Here is a 23270-nt window from a genome sequence, read left to right on the forward strand (position 1 = left end):
ACCTTTCACACAGCCACTGCTCTCTTTTTCCCGAAACCTTTGGCTCGCTGGCCTCTGCTGTCTCCTCTGCAGGTGCTCACCTTCCTCCTCACATCATTCATCACCTTTCTTGCTGGTTCTCCCTCCAGGATGCTGCCAGAGTCCCAGGAGCAGTAACATCTGCCTTTAATTTTTCTCCACCTCCTGTAAACTGGGTAATTGTACTCGCAAAAGGAAGTCCTGCCATAGGCGGCTCTCTGGGGTGTCACAGATTACCTGGCTTGTGCTCATTCTGCTCCTTCTATACAAACCGAAATCTCAGCTTCTCTCTGTGATATTTACCTGTGGGTAAGTAAACAACAGTTCCAGGCCAGCGTGACTAAAACTTGTACCTTAGCCACTCCTCCCTAACCTTCTTTGCTACCTCTCATGGTGAACAATGGCACTTGTATCCTCAAGCCTGTCACTCAGGGGTATAAGTTAGATGTCAACTTTGGTTTGGGCTGTCACAGTTTAATTTCCAAAGCTTATTTTTGCATATTGAAGAAGATGACTTTTCGGTCTGTTGACACAGCTACAACATTTACCCATGGCTCTCAGGGTCAAACACCATAATTGCTGTTTTTTTTTTTTTTGGGTTTTTTTTTTTTTTTTAACTCACCAAATGTGGAATTAAGGAGACAATAGCTGCAGGATTCATCTTTTTTGCTAGGTTACTCTTCTCTGAATCCTGCTGCTGATTTAACCTTCTATATCACATCAAGTAGAAGCTAAATCTTTCTACATTTAAAGCCTTTTGTAGACACCCCACACCAATCTCTCCTCCTTACAGTTCTAACAGCTAAATTCTGACCCCATGCTGCCAGCTTGACCTCCATATTTGTAAAATTTCCAAACATTTTCTCCCCTTATGAGAATGTATTCACAAATAGTTCTCATTATTTTCCCTAAACTCTTCTTTGTTCTGTTGGCAGTAATTAGTTTGCCAATGCCCTTATACTCCTGTCTACCACAGTGAATAATATTTGCTCATAGTTTCTTTGTGCTCACTTTCTTTCTGTACCCACCAATTACCAATTGCCTGTTGTCTAACACTTAGATTGCAATGCCTAAGAAACAGGGTTGGTGTTCATGTTCGTACAGTGCTTGGCATCACAGTAGTCCTTAAATACATTCATGAATCTAAAGCACTAAAAGAATATTAAAAATTTACAATTACGCATTTAAAAAGTGCTAATGACCAGGGAAGCATACGTGCATGTGCACATGGATGCTTCTTGATGTCATGACTGAAAATATTTCCTATGTGGTATAGAAGAGAGAGAACACATGGTGTACATGGGCTCCATCTGACACGTGAGGTCTTAAATTTGTGTACACTGGCTCTGGCCCCTGTACTCAGGCCTCAGAAGTGGTGTGATTAAACTTCACCAAAGCAGCAAGGCACCCCACTGCTTTTGTAGGTGGGAGACATAAGAAATGGCAAACAAACTGGTGGCAAATACCTAATAACAGCACAGGAGGCACTGTTGGTGCCGAAGTGAGTATGTAAGACCAGACAGAGCTGTGCACAAATGCTGATAGCAAAACACTAGCCAAACTGAGAAAAAAATGGAGGGGAGTAAAATTAGGATTGGTTTTAATAACTTTAGAAATGACATGTGGGAAAAAATATAAAAGAACATATGGGGACACCCTTGGTCCTGTAGCTTTGCCAGAATGCTGCTACCCACCTCGCTGTTTGGTGAAGGCACTTCCAAACACTTTAGTGCTGTTGCCTTTTTATGCTGTGAGCTTGGCCTGGTGGCTATTCCACAATATAGCACACAGAAGGTTTGCTTGACTACAATCACAATCAACTTTGTTTACAATGATAATCGGATGTTATCGGTCTGTGCTGAGTGCACAGTGATTTAGTAGACTTGTAAAACTTGATAGAGCCAAGCATCTGGAAAGCAGGTGGAAGGATGGCATCTGCCAGTATGTGAGGCTGTGCCCTCTCTATTGCACAGGAGGACTCAGAAATGGCGTAATGTTTGGACACCCAGTCTGATTCTTGCAGTGCAACGAACTGCATTTCTGCCACAAAGTCAACAATGGCCTGTAAGTTCTCTGAGCTCATCCATTTGCAAGGTGAACCCAAACCCTCAGATTTTTAAACCATAACCTCATGGCATTTCCGAACTCTATAATGGCCACAGGAGCAGGAAAGGGAAATCCCTACACAAAGTTTGGTGGAGGTTCTCAGCTCAGATTCTGCCACATTGCCACTATTTCTGTGCTGCTTACTGTTAAAATAGCCAAATTATTCTGTGATTTTTTGCTTTAGAGTGGCTTTTCCTCCAGCTGCTTCTCTTCCTATTATGATTTTTGTTGGATAAGGGCTTACAGCCTCTTCTTCTGTCTTTGTTGCTGATGGTCCCCTGGCTAATTCTTTGATCAGCCCTTCTGAGTCAAGATGTAGGACTGAGAAGGTGTGCAGGTTTGTGAAAACTGATAAACATCACCTGCTGTCACTGCCCATTCAGAGGTACTGACAAGGATATCAGTCTGTTACTCCCTCTAATTAGACCAAGCAGGGATGCATTCAATTTAAGACCAGCTTCTGGTTGTATTCCCAGTTGGAGAAGGAGTCTGCTCAGTGGCAGAACCTCAGAGCAGGACATGAGGAAGAAACTGCTCTGGAGCAATGTCCTCAGCAAGGCAGGGTTGGCAGACAGCAGGAACTAGGTCAACTAGGGTCCCGGCTGAGCAGGAAGGAGCAATGATGAAAGCAACCAGGAGTAACCAAGCAAGGGCTGAGAAGCACAAGCAAGGCTTTAGCAGCTGAAGGAAGAAACAGGGACCAGGGCTACGGCAGGCAAGAGTAAGATCCAGAGGCCAGGAGGAAATGGCTAGAGCATAGCTACAGCAATGACAAATATGGGATTGAAATAATCAGCAGTTCCTTTTATATATGATAAACACAGCAAGCCATTTGTCAAACTTATAGACCTGGAAAAAAGGTTGCCATCGGGTAGGCTGCTCTCTTGACCCCTGTCCAAGCTTGTAGTGGGGCTTGTCCAATGCTCACTAAAGGGTCTGTAAAAGACCTTCACTCAGCCATGAGAACATTAGCAGTCTGAAGAATATATTATTTGTCTAAACTGGATGGAGCTGGACACTGCTGGGTAATAGCCATTTTCTTTCAAATTCTCATCTTGAATACTGAGCCAGAAAAAAAAAAAAAAAAATATTAGCCCTGCAATATTTTTGATGGGCAAATCATTCTAAGAATTAAAGAAAATATGTGGTAGACTGAATTATCATAGAAGTTATCAAATGAATCATCAGGAAAAATTGTTCTTAGTCAGATCATTGCTATGGGCAAGCAATAAAGAGAGGAAAAAAAATAAAAAGGAGGAAAAAGAAAACGCCTGTGGCACTGGCCTCCAAGTGTGACCACCACACTAATAAATTAGAAAAAGAGTCATTAGTAGGTGCAACAAAGTGGAGAATTAAGGCTCAAATCTATGAAAGTTAACAATCCAGTGCTAATGAAGACCTATTTGAAAGAAAAGTAACAAAGAAAACTTTAACAGAAGACACGCTGCTAAGAATAATTTAGCACAAAGCTGTGTTCCAGGCATGTAGGAAACCGCAAGGAGCTCACGTTGACTGTCTCAGTGGGGAAGACGCTATAGCGGTGGGCAGGTGTCCTTTTCAGGGTCGCTGGAAATGGTTAATGAGTCTATTCCACCTGTAGCACCTCATCACAGATTCTCTCCAAAACGTTGCTGAAATCAGTCTGGACTGAGTTTGACTGACCAGGACTTGTAGTGTTCCAGCAGCTCATTTTGGCTCAGCCCTCAAGGAGGCAACCAGCTGCCCTCAGAGGCTGGGAAACCAGGGTGGTGAATGCGGCTAGCAGTCCTGCATGGTCACTTGTGGGCTGCTCCTCTGCCTGTGCTTGATGGGGTCCAAGCTGCCCTCCCTCTGCTGAAGCAAAGGGAGAAATATTCCAACAGGCACAAGGCTGGAGGGCCTCCATACAAAGCCTGCCCTCCATTCAGTGTAAACACTGACACTGAAATGGAGTCCTTCACCAGCATCAAAACAAGACATAACAGTCTGCTTGAAACCGTTTCCCATGCAATTTTCAGCTTGTGAAGACTGTCAGATTTTGCTAGTTTTTCCTGATTTTGAATATGAGTTTTGTTTATTTTAAAATGTCAAAACATTTCTGTGGGAAGCAAGACCATGTCCTCTTCAGCTGCAGCAACAACCTAGACATTTCTTCAAATCAGCTGCAGCTTTTGTTGTCAGAACCACCACCAGTTATTACCTCATTTCTGCTACTGGTTTGAGGCAGCTGTGTGAGACACTGTTTCATGATCTGGACTTTGTGTTCTTCTCCTAAAACAATTAATTAATGATAAGACAAGTACTATTTTCAGAATGTGTTGGTATGAAATATATCCTTCTTCATAAAAGTGATGTTAACTTTTCATTCCGTGTCATCTATGCAGATCTTTTCCAACACTTCTGCAGCATGTCTTTCTTGAAAAGATAAAATGGGTGGTGAACAGTTAAAAGAAAAAGTGATGCAAGGTAAGTAAATCTCCCTGGCTGTTACAATGCATTGATTTTATTAAGCAGTATCCCATTGTGATGAGCTGCTGAAATGGAAATGTTACTTCCTTCAAGCTTTACATTATATTATTTAGACATTTTTTAAACTTGAGTTTGACAATCCCCACAGGAGGCAGTGATGGATGCAAGGGGAGTGGCAGCAAAGACAGGGAAGGAGAAGAGAAATTATCATAGATGGAACCAGCAACATCACCATTTCCCCCCGTGTGTTTTTATTTATATATTTGCCTCATACCACATCCTGTCTCCTAGGCATTCCCTGAACATCAACTTCATTAGCTACGAAGGCAGCAATCCATAACCAATTTTCTTTTCATGTCAAGATTGTTCATGTATAAACCCAGCCCTTTTGTTGGAAACATTTGCAATTAATCCCACAAACAAAGAAAATGCTAATCATACAGTCTACCCTAAGCAACCCTTCTGACTCAAGGCCCTGACCACCATCTATTATATACTAAAATGAATTGAAATTCCCACTTTGAGTTTAACCTAATTTTCTAGTGATAATAGGCATGGATTCCCAGAAGCATTCTATGCATCTAGATAGGAACATCCTAATTTCCTTTCCTGGTAAATGTTTTAAATAAGATTTTAGCACCAAAGGAAATTAACCTTTAAATTAATTGTAATTATAAAATGCCATCACTGATTTTGTCTTCAGACTAATTACTTGCTATTATTTAAACAAACTGCACCTCCTTGGAGCTTTAAGTTTGTTTCTGTTTCTGCAGTGCAGTGCCAAATGATAACAGACCAGGCTGTGTAATGTCTGCCAAGCCCTATGACACCTTGGACTGCTCAGGTCCATTTGCATCTCAGATGCAGCTGGCTTCACTTGTCATATCTTCACACCATAGGGTTTCCCTCTTGCACTTCAACCTTGCACTCTCCAGGTCAGATATCTTCAGCCTGTGCTTTTGATCCAATCAAGCACACCTTGTGGGATGCAGAGTGCCTGTGCTTCGCAGTGCTGAGGATGAGACACAGCACCAGCCTTCTGCTCTGCAAAAGGTCCACTCCAAGACAGAACATGGCAGGAAGTACTGACGGGAAATAATGTGCAAAAGGTTGATGCTGTAAAGGCATCTCAGGAAATTTCCTAAAAGTTCCTTGTGATACTGCAGTTTTCCAAAGCAGCTCTCTTCAGGATGGCGAGCATGAGGCAGTACCATGGAATTTCAAAGGCTTCTCTCCCTGCATGCTTTCATCAGCATCCTGACAGCCAAAGGAATCCTATTTCCCTCCCTTTAGTTTACTTAGTTCACATAGCAGTCACCGCACTAAAAGAAACAAGAAAATGGAAAAACCTTCTAATTTAGCCACAGGCTGTAAATTGGAGAACGCAGGTGAAGAAAAACAAGCTGTAGCTTCAACTTTTGTAGTGTGTTCATTCTCATTCATAAATGACCTGTTCAGCAGTGGGACAGCAACTGTTTTAAATATTGGGCTGTATTTGTTTCTATTCTTATTTGCTGCTATGTTGCCTCTGCAGACTGCCCTTGGCATTAACAAACAAGTCAGACCAGCAACTCACCCTGTTATGAGGAGGTGTCTACCACAGACAGGGCAAATTGCTCTTTAGAGTTATCTTCCTGCTTTTATTGACTGTGGTGGAAATCTCAATTGTTAGTTTAAACTTCAGGCCTAATTACATGCAGCTGTAGGTGTGTGAGATGAATGCCACCTGTGGCAGCACGGAAAAAGTGAAGATTGAATACCTGGTGTTTTCCAGAGAAAGATTCAGGATACTTTAGACAACAGTAGGTGCAAAACTAACCAAATGTGTAGCTGAGGTGCTGGAACTCCTCTTGGGAAGCTGCTAGATACAAACTTTCTTGGTTCAAATGCAAGTGGACACTTACAATTGTCCACTTATTTATAAAGAAGAAAAAAACATTGTAAGAAAAAAACCCAAGGAGACCACTTCTGGCTAAGGAAGTCCCTGAATGACAAAGCACTGTCAGGATTTTCTGGGAACTACAAACTTGCTGTGTTCTTATATGCCTATGTGGCAAATATGGCAGATATGGAAGTAAACACCAGATGTTCATCATTAAAGGGAAATATAACCCCCATTTTCAAGAAGAGGAAAATGGATGACCAGGGGAACTACAGACCAGTCAGTCACACCTCTGTGCCTGGTAAAATCTTGGAGCACATTCTCCCGGACAGCACGCTAAGGCACATGAAAAACAACAAGGTGCTTGGTGACAGCCAGCATGGCTTCACTGAGGGGAAATCCTGCCTGACCAATTTGGTGGCCTTCTATGATGGGGCTACGGAACTGATGGACAGGGGTAGAGCAGTTGACGTCATCTACCTGGACTTGTGCAAAGCCTTCAACACTGTCCCACACAACATTCTTGTCTCTAAACTGGAAAGACATCAATTTGATGGATGGACCACTCTGTGGATAAAGAACTGGCTAGATGGCAGCACACAAAGAGTTGTGCTCAATGCCTCAATGTCCGTAGAGACCAGTAACAACTGGTGCCCCTTAGGGATCGGTGTTGTGACCAATCTTGTTTAACATCTTTGTTGGTGACATGGACAGTGGGATTGAGTGCGCCCTCAGCAAGTTTGCTGATGACACCAAGCTGTGTGGTCTGGTTGATACACTGGAGGGAAGGGATGCCATCCAGAGGGACCTTGACACGCTTGTGAAGTGGGCTGATGCCAACCTCATGAAGTCTAACCATGACAAGTGCAAGGTCCTACACCTGGGTCGGAGCAATCCCAGGCACAGCTACAGGTTGGGCAGAGAAGAGATTCAGCGCGGCCCTGCGGAGAAGGACTTGGGGGTGTTGGTCGATGAGAAAATGAACTAGATCTTAAGGTCCTTTCCAACCCTAGCTATTCTATGATTCTATTACTGGATGTTGGATATGGGGCTGGATAGACATGGCACCTCCTGTCTTGTATTACACAAGTGTAACAGGTAATGCAGCATTGGTAGGGGTGCAGCTTACACTGTTGCTGTGGTGTCATCTTTCAGCTGGGAGGAAGAGACCTGCCAGGCTTTCCAGGATGACAGCTTCCAGAGATGCATTCAAGTCCAGCCTTGACTGCAGAAAGATGGTTGCAGTTATCTTCAGCCATCTCCCTCAGCCTTAGTTTCTGATTCCTTCCTATCTTTCTCTTGCCCAGGTAGTCTCAGGATTTACAGCCGTATTCACCAGAAAATGGGAAGGGGAATAAAGGAGGAGAATTAATAGCTGAATGTTTGCTACTGGTTTCTCTTTGTCTTTGCTTTAGAGGGTTTTTTTTTTAGCAGGGATGGAAGCCAAGGTATTATTTCTCTGTAAGGTCTTGCTAAGCAGATTGTGAAAAGCATCTGGCACAGAAATATAGTGACACCTGAGCATACTCTGCACTTCAATAGTGCCTTTCATCCCAGAATCTAAAAGTTATGAAGCAACATGCCTGTTATTGTCCCTGTCATTATTTCCCATTTTAAATATAGGAAACGGGAATATGGAGAGGTCAAATATCCTGAACAAAAGTGAAAGGCAGCCTCTAACAGAGCTAGAAATAAAAGGCTTTTCTACCTATCCCATGTCTGTCAATATTTCACATCTCTCACATCTATATGAATTCAATATTGTCTATTAAAAGAAAATCTTTATCATCACCTTTCCAGGTCAGGCCTAGGATTCAAGACTGGATTGTTGTTTGGCACTGAGTTTATTGGCACATAATTGCTATGCTGTACTGCTCACCAGTAGATATCCCCTATCTGGGATATTGTTTTCCCAAACATTTTCAAGGATTCAAATAGAATCTTGAATTCAAGGTTTTACAGGGGGGGGTGGTGGTGGAAAGGTGGGGGGAGGTGTGTGTGTGTGTGTGAAACAGTTTTAAAAGCTTATTTAGCACTTTATTTCTGTGCCAGACATGCCCAAAAGCTGGGCTCAAGGGAATATGCAGCAAAATTCTACTTAACCCCCTTGCGGTGTCTTTTGCTTTGCAGTTTACCTGGAAACAATTCCAAGAGAAAAGAAGATCATGTATGTGCAAGCTGGATCCTTGCTAGCATGAGATAGTTGTACCTTATGGTCCTCAGGGAACAGTCAGCCCATATTTATTCTCTGATTGCCTTGCCATTGTGATATGGTGGGTAAATGTTTCTTCTCCTTGTCTGGGTTTGCAAGTGAGCCTTCTAGGTTAGGATTTCACTGTGGGACACATTGGTGGTATTTTCTAGGCTGGGGTTCCTTAACAGCCACAGCTGTCCTTCTAATAATAAGCCAGTCTCCTTTCCCTCAACAGAACCTGCAAGGTGAATGCAAAATTCCACTTCAGTAATCCAGGTTTTTTTTTTAATTGCTTACAGACAAAAAACCCCAGGAGGATGCTGCTGTATTGTCAACATTTCAGGATTTTCCACAAAATACTTGTATATTTATAAAAATTTTCAAAAATACACTGAATTTTCTTTTAGTTCGGCAGTAACAGCTTATAGCAGGGAGCCAAACTGCTAGTGATGAAATGCACATTAAACGAACATTTCAATGTCGTTAAAAATAATGCGCAGCCTTTGAAAAATGCGGGCCTAATACGATTTTGGAAAACAAATGAGGAGCTCCGGTAAGTTTACAGCCATTGCATGCTTTCAAGTGATGATTGTTGCTGACATTTTCATATTTTAATTGCTGCAGCTAATAATGGTAATGAGATAAGAATGACAATGGCTTGGACATAACAGTGGCAGTAGTGAAAAGGAGAGCACTGAGTTGACCACAGTCCTGCTGGGCACCCATCCGCCCTCGTCTCTCCCAGATAGGGACCTAAAGTGCTCCAAGCCTCAGAGTTCCTCCTCCCTGCACAGCCACAGGGAACAAGATGCAGAAGTGCCCTTTAGGAGCAACAAACCACCACCAAGAGAAGTAGCTGGGGAAAAGCCACCCTTGTCTGAACCTTGGAGATGGGTGCTGCAGTTCAGCACTGGTGCACCCAGTGCTACAGCACTGCTTGGTACCGTATCAGGAGGGAAAGCAGGTTCTTCTTTAATCCCTGATGCAGAATTAAACCTAAAGCAGATAAGGTAGTGTGGACTTGAGCTTTGACTTAGAGAGCTTGCTGCTGGATTTATTTGGTGTGTGAGTAATTAAAACCTCTAGACTTGCTGATTCAGGCCAGTTATGACCCTGATTTGATCATTGTGTTGTTCCATTTCTAATCCTTTAGTGAGGTTAGAGCAGGTTAATCTTAGTGAAATGTTTGCTTAATTCTACTCTTGCTCATTTGTCCTCTTAAAATCTGCATAAAGAATAGAGAAATAGTAATTCTTTCAGCTTGTTTCAATTACTATGACAGCAAAGCTAATTCAGCTGAAGCAGTTTAAGAGGAACTTGATTGTGTTTCTACAGTTGAGGCTAAGCGCCAAAAAAAGATGAGGCACCTTCTCTGCTCCAGAGTGGTGTTGATATGTTGCTATGGTTAAAATATGGAACATGTGCATGTTTGGCTCTTGGATAGTGCATATCTTTTTCTCTGGTTTTATACCTTACTGCCCACACCTGCCAGGCTCAGTATTTCTGCCTCTTTTGCTCCTCTTCTGGATTGCTGTGGCTCATTAGTAAAGCAGAAGAAATGGAATTAAGTGTATGGGTGTCCACCACACTCACTGTGAAAAGCAACAGCGTTTTTCTTTTGATACTCTCCCATCAGAAAGGCTTTTACTAGTGTCTCTGTTTCATCAGGCAGGACTTGTAGCTAACTGCCCTTTTGTGTGACCCAATATGGTTATCCTTATGGTCCTCTCTGTCAGTGAGGAATCGCATTTTTACAGGCATGACTTGTCCTGAAAACCAGATATCTAGATTTCTCTTGTGATGTCTGTGCATGTAGAGGTGGGTAAGAAGATGGAAGTCTCTCTGCTACTCTTCACAGAGTACTTCAGCAGCTGGGAAAGCAGGCAGTGTTGTGGGAGAATTGCTTTGTGGTGACTGGTTTTACCAGAGGATCTTTCACAGCTGACACACCTTTAGCACACAGAGCTAAACAGCACACCAGCTGCCAAACACTCCTTACCAGGTATGATATAGATGCTAGGCAGGGGTTGGTGGGCAGCAGAGTAAAGATTTTTTTTCTGCTATGCTACATGTCTATCAAAACTGGGGGAGGAAGTACACTGTGGGCAGGAGGGGTGTCTTGATCCCTTTGTGCCACACAGCTTACTCCACAGCAGCATGCAGGGGTGAGGACCTGGAAAAGTGGAAAAAGAGACTATGGGAAGAGAAACAAATCTAGGGGATCTGAAGTGATCTCAGACCGAAGACTTGCATATGCCCGAAGCTCTAGAAATGGCTCTGGAACATCTTCCACTTCTCCTGAAAGCTTTTCTACTCCTTACTCACGTGGTCTACATGAGAGGACCCCACCTGTGAATGTACTGAGGAAGTTATGCTTAGGCATCTCCCTCTGAAGTATAAACAGTAAATAACACGGCATTCATAAAGGATATATTATTTCTCAGAGGAGCAGGATATACGGGTGTGTTGCCAAAAGGGAGAGAAAAGGTGAGAAAATGATCTAAATGGAAAGAAAACAATCTAAAATTAAACCTGATCAGTGGGTATTTGTATGGACTGTAGCCCCTGGCTGCCACAGAGAGTGCTTGGCACATGTCAGAGTGGATGGCTGAACAGGAAGAGAATTAGAATAATTCTTACTTTCTGCTACATGCAACCTTTCAGTAGAAATTAAAGCTGCTTTAATTTTACAAAACTCTGAGAGGCCAAATCGGATCTGAGTATTACCACAGTGTTGGGATAAACCAGCCATGGGAGTTCCCTTTTTCTCTTTTCCCAGCCATGCTTCCAAGCCTCACTAGAGGTGATGCTGCAGTGCCTGAGCTTGTGTTGGCTTTATTGCACTGGGTGGGGATTCACTCCGGTACCTCAGAAAGAGGGAAGATGGCTCTTTTGCTAGAAGCAGAGGCCTGTCTGAGATGTACTAAGAAAGTAATAAAAGCCTCAAAAATAGGCAAGACAACAGCAAGAACACTTTCAACGCATGACAGTCTGTGTCTTCTGAACAACAGCGAACTCCTGCTGCAGTGAGCAGAATACAATACCATATTGCCCGTGGCACTTTGCTGCAAGGAATGTGGCTTTACAGACCAAGGGAGAAACCTTTTAAATGTGCTCTGATTTCTGCGCTTGTTTGGTGAGCCAAGTCCCTTCCTTGCTTTTTTACTAGTATCATTCCCTAAAGCATTACAGAAGAGTGAAAAAATTTAAGTGCATGGAAGAGAGGGCAAAATGGTATTAAACAGGATTTCATTTTGGGGGCAAGGAGTCACTATCCTCCAGCTCTGCGGTTAATGAATGCACTTAATGGGAAAGTAGGGGAAAGTACGTATGACTGGGTCCTTCCCTAAAAAGACGAGATTTATTTGTGACATACCCCTACTCTACATGCCTGTTCTGAACCTTTTTTACTCTTATACCTTGCCTCCACAGAAACACAAAGACAACTGAAACGAGCATAGTCAGAAAGACCTCTGAAGTGTGGTTTGATTTCGGCATTATATTTCCCCTTGACAGCTCATAGTGGCACTGTATTGCCAATAGATTATAGGGTTGAAGCTATTTTCTATGCAGGAGAATACACAAAGGAACCCCCACCAGCCCTAGCAGTGCTCTCAATCAAGTAAAAACCCTTCAGCTTCTTGTTGCAGACCTCTCTCTAGGATTCATGTATATTTTATCAAAGTTACATGCAATTCTGATACTTGTTTCTAAAGTGCTTTAGTATGAATCCCAAGATATACTGAAATGCTGCCGTGGCCCTTTTTAAAAAATCAGGTTTAGAACAGAGAAAAAAATGAAATGGCTTGACTTCATAGCATGTAATAAGAGCAAATTCGACTCAACAGGCTTCTATTGATATAAATAAACAGAAGAAACACAAATTTACATCTATGTGAAATCATTTCACACCTTGTAATTGCACCCTGGGAGCAGCAGGAGCAAAGAGGAGCATCACAGTTTCACCTCTCCTAAATGAAGGTCCTGCAAGGAACTAAAGCTATTTTTGGCCAGAAGTGCTTTTACAAGCCAACACACAAGTCAGCACAGAAGAACTATAGCCTCAGTGGTAACCAGTTACTGCGAAGATAATTAATAACAACATGGGATAAGGAAATAAAAACAAAGCTTGTATTTACAAGTTGGGATTCTAATTTTTTTTATGTCTGAAGCTGTGAGGAAAAAAAAATTAGAAGAAAGGACTATGTATTTTTTTAGCTGTGTTTCACGACTCCTTTGTCTTTCAGGCATTCACAAACTTTAGATCCAGAAGGATGGACAGAAAGCATGTTCTGGTTACAGTATAATAAAGCATTTAGGTTGAAGTCAGCAAAAGTCAGTATAGTGTGTGTGTGGTGATTTAAAAAAAAAAAGAATTCATTTTGTATGTAATAAAGCTTTAGTACTTACAGCTGTCCTCTTCTTCAGTAATACATTTCACAACATAACAGGCATAGATGAAGCCCATCAGCTGAAACAAAATGTAATAACGTTAGATGTAAAGCAAATACAAGAGAAAAAAGGGAGTTAGTTTTAAAAAAGTAACAACAGAGACAATTAAAAAAAAAAATAAATCACCAGACCCGGTTTGATGAGCTGATGATAATTCTTCACAACAGTTTGGCAACTTTAATTGGAAATAGTCAGGGATCTTTGGCATCTGTCTTGACAAACACACCCTTCAATAAAACTTGCAAAAATTGATCAAAAATTTTTCATTACTGAATTGTCATCTTTTTAGTTATTGAAAACAAGAAAACCAAATGGATGGCTGGATGGATGGACTTTTAGTCATTGAAAAACGTAAATATTTCTGTCAAAATCAAATTTGTTACTCAACAAAACCTGACCCTCTAGCAGAACTCTGTTTTTTAGCAGAACTTTGCCAAGTAAACCAAGGACAAATTCAGTAACGCTTGCAAACTGGCTATATAGTGATATTTTATCACTTGAAATTAGGACTGTGGATTAGTGGGACTTGTTCCCGTATCTGCAATAGCTCACAAGCCTCAAGACATATCTAATTGCAGCATCACATGCTGCAGCTGGCAAATCTGTATCTTGTTCCCTTCATTCCTCTCCTTAGAGTGTTCCCAGAAATGAATTGTAAACAGAAGCAAAAGGATTTAGAAAAATGAAAATCTGGAGTGGATCTGGAGTACCACCCCACAAAATAAAGAAAGGGAATAAATGGCCAACATCACACATGCCAAGTATCATGTCAGTCCTCTGTTAGTCCCTCCTGCAATTTGTCATTGCTAGGAAGTCAGACCAGAAGCAACAGGACAAATACTAGAGCAGCAGCAAGTACCGCATGTTACATGCTTTACACAGTTTCCCTCATGTGTTGGTCTGCAGAGTTTTCTCTACTGATTTCCTACAAACTGTTTTTCATCCTTTAGCTGATCACTGAAGTTTGCACAGTAGGATGTAAAAGAATTCAGGTTGTTTGTTATCTTTAGTGAAAAGTGAGCCATGCTGCCAAAATGTGCTATTCTGCACAGGTCACCTCACAGAGATCTTTTCATAAGCTGCAAACCCAGCTGTAGACTGTGGAAATTATTTCTTTATACAGATAATAAAACTGCCTAAAGGCTCAGGCCAGGACTGAACTCTCTGTGGTGTGAACCCCATATTTCAGACAAAGTAATCAGTGGCTTAGACAATAAAAAGGGTTAAATCTGTCAGAAGACAATATATTGTTATGAATGCTGGCTAGTGCAAATGGATTTTTTTTTTCATTAATCCAAGGCACACCTCCAATCATTGAAATATTGTAGGTTCTTGGAGCCCTTAATATTACCCATATACATGAAATGCAAACAAATCCATTTTGTTTCCTAGTGCCTTCATGGTGACCAATGCCTGATTTACTTCAACTCTCGCACAGATATTCCTGATATTTCTGTCAGTTTTCTATGTCTAAAGCTCTCCACACCTACAAGTTCTAGCTTCTAACATCTGTATGGGTGAGAGACAGCTAAAGGAAAAAAAAAGAAGCCATCCCCAAGACTTTTCTGAAGAGATCAAGACTTGATTTGGAGATGATACTGTAGCCAGCAGAGATGTTGTCTGCTAACTGCTCAAGTTCCTGTTGGGAGCCCAGAAGCTGCATTACAATAGAACTAAATCATTAATTTTGTCATTTATAATAAATCTGCTTTATAGTGCTGCTGGGAAGATTTTACACCTGAGAAGGATGAAATATTCACTGCTAGATACAAAGAACACACTGTACCAGGAACAGTGGCACTCAGCTAATATCAGCGTTTCATCTCTGTTTTATTGGATCACTCTTTCCTTTGGTTTCTTGGCTTCAGGACAGAGGCCTAATTTGCTCAACTGACTTATGCCCTGCATAACCCCATTGACTTCAATGACATTACATGGGGTTTAATTCAGCAACGAATTAGGTCTGGAAAGTTTGTTCATAAATGATGCCATTCTTCGATGTGAATCTTGGCTTAATAGTTTCTCTGTTCTCTTTTTACAGACCATAAGATCCAAGATAGCTGAATAGTTGCATCTCTAGTAGGTTGAAATGGTAAAGCTTTTCTTGTAATACAGTTCAGTAGTTTACTATCTTCTCAAACACCTCAAATTCACTAAAATTCTCTCAAAAAGCACAGCAAGCAAACTATCACAAATTGTGCTTACAACTGATCTTTTAATTGTATTCAGTTGCATCTCTTAAATGTCTAGGGAACTCCTCCGATATATAAGTAAATCCTACAGCATTTCATCAGATGAGCTGGCTGATTAAAAGAGTGCCTTAAAGCTGGAAATCGTTTTGTTCTAAATACAAATGGAAGTTTGTTTCCCATGAGACAATCAGAGTTCATAAAACAAACCTCCCCTTCTCCCACATTAATCCAACCCTTTGCTCGGAACACATACTAATTTTGTTTTAATTTGAAAATCACATTAGGCTTTCTGTTGATATTTCCCCCTCTTTTTTTAACCAAGCAATTTATCAGTTCTGATCCACTAATAGCCATTCAAGATTTATCTTCTAATTGCATCATCATCAGAGGGCACACACTCAGAGCTGCAGTTCAGAACCAGAAGTGGCAGTTTTTACTTTGAGCATGCTCAATGGCCTGAGCTCATGGTGACCACTGAGACCTTTGGGATGAAGAACATGCTTCTTGGGTGGACCAAGACCTCCTGTAGGAAGGGTACAGCTCACCTATGCATGTAGCAGGGATTTCTTGGGGACCAGCCATCTAAAATTATTAATGAATTCCCACATGGATGAAGGGGTCTCCCAAAATTTACCACCTCTGTTATAGCGCAAGATGCATTTCTTTGACCTTGTTTCTCTCAGAAAAACATGCTACAATGTACCGAGATACAGCACAAAATAAATAAAATAATTTTTCAGCAAAACACTTCACTGAAGACACTCCTCACCCACAGAAGAAATTAGGGAAAAAAACCCGAACCATACCAACCCAAATGATAGAGGTCACATAGCTTAATATATTCCTGGGAAACCCTCAAACATAGCAATGCTGAAATCATTATGAAAATTCCACAGAGGAGAGTCTTCCTGATTCAGTATCTCAGAAAGATTTTTGTCTTATGTGAGAAGGAAGTGAATGAGTCCTCAGAGATAAAGAAGAGAAGGAGCCTGTCTCACAAAATCAGTTTAAAACTAAGAAAGCCAGCTTGAAAACTCTTGTTGCTTTGCATACCTTTAATTAATTAGTCAATTAATTAATTAATTTACCAAGCTTTCTTTTATAAACCATGTAGAGATAAAAAGAAATAGGTGCAATGAACAGATCAGTTCTGGATCCCAGACCCATTCAGATTAGGTGTGTACATCTGTCCCATTCACATTTTCATGCTGTAGTATGGGCCTCCAGAGGAGCAGGAATCATTAACAACAGTGCTTCTCAGCGTAATTAGCGAATGCCTGTTTTTATGAACATAATTTTCTGCAGCTTGAAAAAATTGTCTCTTTACAACTTTCCCTGATGTGTCCGTATGAGAGTATAAATGAGCATCGCTCTTTCTAAAAGCGTGACATTACCCATCCCTGCATCAGCTCCTTGGGTGTTACTTTGATGGCATCTGATGACCATTTTTATATACAGTGATCTCAAATGTTTTTTTTTTTTTTTTATTTCAGTTTTTGTTTTCTTTCCATCTATAAACACCTTGATAAAACCATCATTCGTTCTCCTAAGGCAAACCCGAAGACTAGCAAAAGTCCAAAATAAGTCAGCAATATAACAACAGTACTGAAGGCTCGTCAATCAGATTAATTACAGGATTAAGTTAATGCATTTTATTGCCTTATTATAGCTGTATAAGGCAAATAAAAAATGTAGACAGACTATTTCCTACCCAAATCAGCAGTATTCTGTTACAGTGCTAGAGATTCTTAGGAAATCCCAGGTTTTCTGTGAATGTACTTCCAGACCTGCCCAAAATGTCAAGTGGTGTGATCAAACTTGATCAGAATTGGTATTTATCAAAATCCAGTCTTGCTACTTTTTCTCACTTGTTTTATGGAGATGAATGTTTTCATATACTGCAAATAGCACCAGATTTGGGAAAAATGCTATTATACGAAACCCTGTCTTTTGTGTTCATGGCCCCCACCTTTCCCTCTCTTAAAGCAATATCTCCATAGATAATTATTAGGAGTTATATTTATTAAGCCATACACCTGAAAGAAAAGAATGACAGCAAGGAAAAAGCAAAACCTAAAACTAGATAAGATCTGTCTGGAATAAGGCAATGAGGAGAAGGCTCAAGATGAAGATGAATGAGTTAAGGGTTGTGGGAATAGCACATGATCTTGGCCTCAGTGAATGAGTGTGTTCTACTCTGTAACTGGACTTTGTAAGGGAAAAACAGGCTTTAGATTTAAAAACCAAAAAAACACTGTGTTTTTCTATGGAAAGATGTCATAGTACCTTCTGAAACAGCTGAGGCTTGTGTATTCACTTTCATCTTGCAGGATTCTACAAACACTGCGGTTTTAAGATCTTAGCAAAAAATGGGCTAGTTCAGGCAATAATGAAGAATTACATGAAGGTTAATTTTGGTCCTGGGAACTTTACAAAGTGCCAATGTTACATGTCTACCAAGTGCAATTTAATCAGATTTCTTAAGTTTACAGGGGCTGCACATACAAAGACTTTGTGCTGCTGTGCACTTAAGGAACAGTGTTTCTTTAAAACAGATTTTTGGAGGCTGGAGATATACATAAATATATTATGAGCAACTGAAAAACTGGAGAATTACTATCTAGAAAGCTTCCAGTGTATTGATTTTCAGAAAAATCATACTCATTATTCAGCAGAAAAGGTGAGACAGAGGCCTTTCTCTTATATCTGTAGAATTAAGTCAGTGTCATGGGGGTTCTAAAGCTGCCCCCTGCAAAAATCTTTTCAAGCATGATTCCACTGCCTGCAGCAGTGAGCATCAGTGAGTGCACATCATTGCTAGAGTTGAATTTAAAACTCAAGCTATGTTCCATGGAAACTACTCTGTTGAGGTACGCTTTCATTTGTGCTTGCATTTAATATTATGAGAATTCTGTCATTCCTCCAAGTTTAGCTATCTTTCATCATGAAAGGAGCACTGGAAGACTATTGATAACAGGGCAGATTTCTGATGAGGAATGTAGACTGTGTGGCCTTGTAGTCATTCTTCTACAGAATTAACTATCTATGTGCTGTCTGGAAAAAATAATTCATCAGTATGGCCAAGTAGCTTTATTCTGTGAAATAGAATACTTATTAAAGAAAAACAATGTTAAGTTGCCATGTCCACACAAACATCTAGTGGGCAATCATGAAATTTAAAACCAGACCAAATGCTCAATTTCTTAGCCTATGTAGTTGTCAAATTCTTTTTCTTTCCTTTCTTAATCTGAAAGCTGCCCCAGAGGTTTTTGATTTTTTTTTGCCACCAGGCACAGTAAAAACATGAATCATAAATACAAATAAACCTAGATACATTGGAAAATAGGAGTGTGATAAAAATTGCATTTATTTCAACTAGTTTATCATGATCTTTTTTTATATCAGCTGTCTAGAAGGTGTTTAGCATAAGGTATTTCTCAGTGGACTACTTCAGATTTCCTTTTTGTATGAGCATTTGAAGATCACTGTGAAGACCTGCTAGAATACTTTTGTTTGAAATGCTGCTGGCATTTGGGAGCAGTTCTGTCATGTTCTGGGCAGCCATTCCCTTAGCGTCTTCCCTAGCAAGCTTTTTCACCTGATGAATTGAAGAGACCACAGGGGCACTGAAAATCACAGCAGTGTGGCTTGTCAGATAGGAGCTGTGCAAACCTTTACAACGGTAGAAAGCAAGAGATACCTGTTTTGAAGCTGTATTACAGAGACTCAGCTTGACCCAAATTTCCTGAAAGTTTAGACAAACTTTCCTGCATATCTTATCTAAAACTTTCTACAAATCTTCTCTCTTCCTAGGTATTTCAGTGGGATTTATAATTTTGATAACCACAAGATATTTGGCACTTTCCCATGATTTAATCTCCCAGCTGAAGAGTAGGATGCCCCTTTTCCTGCTTCAGACATCAAAACCAACCCAAAATACAGGACCTACCAGTTTGTACAATATGGAACTAGGGACTGCTTATTGCAGACCTCTGTGTTAACTGAACTGCAGAGCACCTTGTAGATTCAGGCTTGGTGCAGAACTTTACATTCCTGCTCCCACAGGTGAAATGCCACAGCTGGGACTGACAGGCTGACCTGTGATGATCCCCAGATCACAGCTTAGAGTAATGACAGGGTTGAGAAGCCAGGAGAAAATTCCCCATCAGCTGCATTCAGCATGTAACTGGGCTCAGCTCAAGTCTGGATTTTTCAGTGCAGGCTGAAGGCATTAGTGCTGCAAAATGATTAGGGTTAAACGATATGTCTGATTACATACTTTCTTTAATTTCACCCAAACTGAGTCTATGGGAAGTCCTGAAAATGGAAAGCCCATTGCTCTCACAACGTAGATCTGAAACCCAACTTGTCACTGTTAGGACAGAGCTCTGATTACACAGAGGTCAACAGCATATGGTGACTGCTGTTCACATCAAAGGGATTTAGCCATTAGAGCAGTGTAGACTGGGAAAAATAATTCCATTTATTTTTAAAACAAGGCCAGCTGCCTCTATCCACTCGGCAACAGCAAACCAGCAAACCAAAGAATGAAATTGAAACAAAATGAATAAAAGGCTTTAAAATACTTATCATCCTAGTGACTACCATTCCGTTAATAACGGGAATAGATTATTAAAGCAAAAGTGTATATGTATCTGTATGTGGGCTTTGTTTTGAAGGTTTTATAGAAAGAAAGCTTATACGGAAAAAACTTTCATTTCTCTTGTCTTTTAGGAATACTTTGGAATGGTTTAATCATCTGACTTTGGTATCTGACTGCCTTTGGCAGCAGTAGCTTTTCTTATCATTATATCTCACTATATGTCACCTTTTCCAGACAGCCATAGGATTAGGATAAGAAAAATTGGGTTTTTATGCTGCAGATCTAAGAAAGCCACAGACTGCTCAAAGCTCACCAAATGAATGCCTCGCATTTTAAATCAGACTGCATTAGAAGAAAGAGTTGATTATCAATGCTATTCAGTCTTTCGAGGGGCAGTAGGAAATAAAGTGCGTATTTGAAGTTTGTGCAGATTGTATGGGGGAAATATTTTGATGGTACAAGAGAACTCTGAATTCTTGATAAACAAACACATATGAGTGCTTCTGCTCAGCGAAAACCCATCCCTCCATGTTGAGGCACCCATATGGCAAGTGAAGCTTGATGATGTGGGTGTGAACGTTGGGCTCTCAGATCCAAGGAACAGAAGCATTCAAAGGGGAGTGAGTAAAGGATGAGAGAGTAACATGTTGTTGAGTCTGCCGGTTTCTCAGGACTGTGGCCAACCACAAAAACTGTAAAGTTCAGAAAGGAAGCACAGGTTATTTGCTCTTCTCCATCATTACATATTAGATTAAGTTAGAACAATGCTGTCACATAAATGGCAAGAGCCAGAACATTTCATCAGAGGTGAGAGAGACTTTTCAGTAACAACTGACTCTTTCCCTGTGATGCTATTTTTTTTTCCCCTGTGATGAATTGCTGTTTATTTGAAGGTTCTGATGGTGGTCACAGGGTCAAGAAGCTTCATGGTGCACAACAGCTTTGGCACTACACCAGCTTCATGGTGGTTGTCATGGTGTTAAGGCCTAATAATGCTCTCACCAAAGTGCTCCTCTGACAGCTGGTGATGGCAGTGTTGGCAAGGCAGACTGATGTATGGTATGCAAAGTGCAGTGCTCAGCTGAAGCAGCTCTTCAGCAACCTTAAGAGTCAAGTTCATCAACTTACAGAAAGAAAACCAAATAAAGCATTTATAGGAAAAGCTGTAGATGGTGTGATGTAGATGAATAGGGCCTGAAGTGATAAAACCTGAACACTGATTCATTATTAAAATACAGTAATGGCAATTCAGAATTCCAGTGGGAACTGTGGACTAACAGCAGAGGAGTAGACTGATCTCTTTAACAGTGCCATCAGCAACAGAGCTGCCAGGAAGGTAACTTAAGCCAGAGGGAGGCTTTGCCTGTATTCTCTGGCTGTGCAAGATGCGAAGGTGGGGTATCTAACAGGATAGCCCTTCTCTCTGGAAATGCATGTAAGCAAGATGGGGAAGAATGAACTTATCTTAAGCAAACAGCTCCCTCAAACCTCATACTCCGAAGCAAGGAAAGAGAGCTATCTTAGTGAAAGTATGAAGCAGTCTGCATGGGATGCTCCACATCACTGCATCTCCCTAGGATCCATACACTTAGCACAAACATTTTGCCCTAAATGCACAATATAACAGCATCAACTGCCGGGGGGGGGGGGGGGGGTGTTCAAGGTCAATAAAACCTCTTCCTGTGGCATCTAATGTTTAAAGTAGCTGAACTGAGCTGATGTTTCAATGATATTTTCCCTCTCAGCTTTAGCCTACTGCAGGCTTTTTCCACCTTTGTAATCTATAATAAAAGATATGTTTCAGTGCTACCTTTTCCATTCAGCAAAATCAGCTAAGCAGACTTCAAAAAGCAAATGCCAAAGTGCTTTGTGAAACCTTTCCTGCAAAAGGAGAACCACTGGAGAGTTTAAAGGAATATCACACCACGTAGCCTAGGTTGGTACAAAGAGAGATTACACTATAGAGCCTCCAAGCGGAAGGACAGTTTGAATTCCATTGCCAAAGGCACCTTTCCTCTTACAGCCCTTCTACTGAAGGGCAGGGGATCACTACCTTGTTTATTCAGCATGAAAGATAGTGATCTCCTTGGCCCGATTGGAAATAGCTTGATGGCAAAAGGTCCCAGTCATCACCTGGGGTGGTAGAATGCATATGAATAAATTCTGCACTATGTGTGACCAGAAAACCGTGATCCTTTTCGCTGAGGATTCCAGTAACAGCATATCACATGAGGCATCTGGGGGAGATGGCGAATTATTAAGAGAGAACATTCTCGGAAAGGCCATGTCCTCAGAGTCTGTGCCTCATTGCAGAGAGTTAAGTGGATGAGTTATATCTGACAGTTTATGAACCTTGTTAATATAATGCAGTACCTGGGAGTGTGCCAGCCACGGTGATCAAGGAAGTCTAAATTAGAGCTCTGCCACTGACAGACATCAGATGCCCATTTAAAACTGTTTCATCTGAATTGAGCACGTCTCTCATCCTCTAAAGCAGTGGTTGTCAGATTGAAGCTCTGAAGCTCTGTGTGACTCTCAGTAGCCAGCACACATCTCTTCCCTAGGTCTCAGTAAGAGGCTATCTAACATGCTGATGCAGAAACTGCTCTGGTAGGAAGAGCAAAAGTGACAGTAGTACCTGATATGTTAGTCTCCATGAAACATGTGAAGTTTGTGGGTTTTTTAACCCACATGTGGTGAAGGCTGCAGCTCTGTCACCTGTTCCAGGCACTGGTCATTCAGAGCAACCCATACAATAGCAGATTGGGATGCCTTGGCCCCTGCAGGAGAGGTGAGGCAAAGCTGCTGCACCAGCTGAGAAGGACAATCACTGTCCAGCCTCCACACTGGGAATGGACTGCATGAAGTGAGAGAAAAGGCCATAGCCCTTTTCCTTCTGCTCTGGCAGCAGCACACACAGTAGGCATCATGCTAGGACAGCAGCTGTGCTCCTTCTTTGTCCCTGAAAATGCTCTGCCTTTCTCCTTGCCTCCAGAACCTCCCACTTCTGTGATGCAGTGTATGCCCTAACATGAACAACATTTTATCTTTTATAAACATCATATCAATTTAGGCATCTATTTTATCCTATTTGATAGCAATGAATGCAAAGTGATGGTTGCATTTTTTCACATGAACTCAAGACAATTTCAATTAAATCATAACATTTCTTGATAACCCTTGCTAACCAGGTGACTAGATCCTGCAATCCTTCACTGTGGAGGAGAACAGCTGTCTTTTAACAATTCCATCCCTATTATGCTTTATTACTTTGATAAATGCCATGCCCATCACTGGGGAGATTATTGTAATTCTGAAGATATGTATTAATATATTGTTTGATCTAAGATTTAAAATAAACTACCTTATCTTTGA

At 41.1% G+C, this 23270-nt stretch overlaps 1 protein-coding gene and 1 long non-coding RNA gene across 2 annotated transcripts in view; one reads left to right on the plus strand and one right to left on the minus strand.

Annotated features, from left to right (window-relative positions):
• LOC136015244 (uncharacterized) overlaps positions 1-5147 on the plus strand; it is a 72969-nt gene extending 67822 nt beyond the window's left edge. Inside the window, exon 6 of the long non-coding RNA XR_010613118.1 lies at positions 4488-5147. This is a non-coding gene — a long non-coding RNA (uncharacterized LOC136015244). The remainder of the gene's footprint in view (positions 1-4487) is intronic.
• NKAIN2 (sodium/potassium transporting ATPase interacting 2) overlaps positions 1-23270 on the minus strand; it is a 559359-nt gene that overhangs the window by 12906 nt on the left and 523183 nt on the right. Inside the window, exon 5 of the mRNA XM_065680962.1 lies at positions 13059-13119. Within this exon, the coding sequence (XP_065537034.1) occupies positions 13059-13119 (61 nt within the window). The remainder of the gene's footprint in view (positions 1-13058; positions 13120-23270) is intronic.

Source organism: Lathamus discolor, chromosome 5 (assembly GCF_037157495.1).
Source record: "Lathamus discolor isolate bLatDis1 chromosome 5, bLatDis1.hap1, whole genome shotgun sequence".
Taxonomy (NCBI): domain Eukaryota; kingdom Metazoa; phylum Chordata; class Aves; order Psittaciformes; family Psittacidae; genus Lathamus; species Lathamus discolor.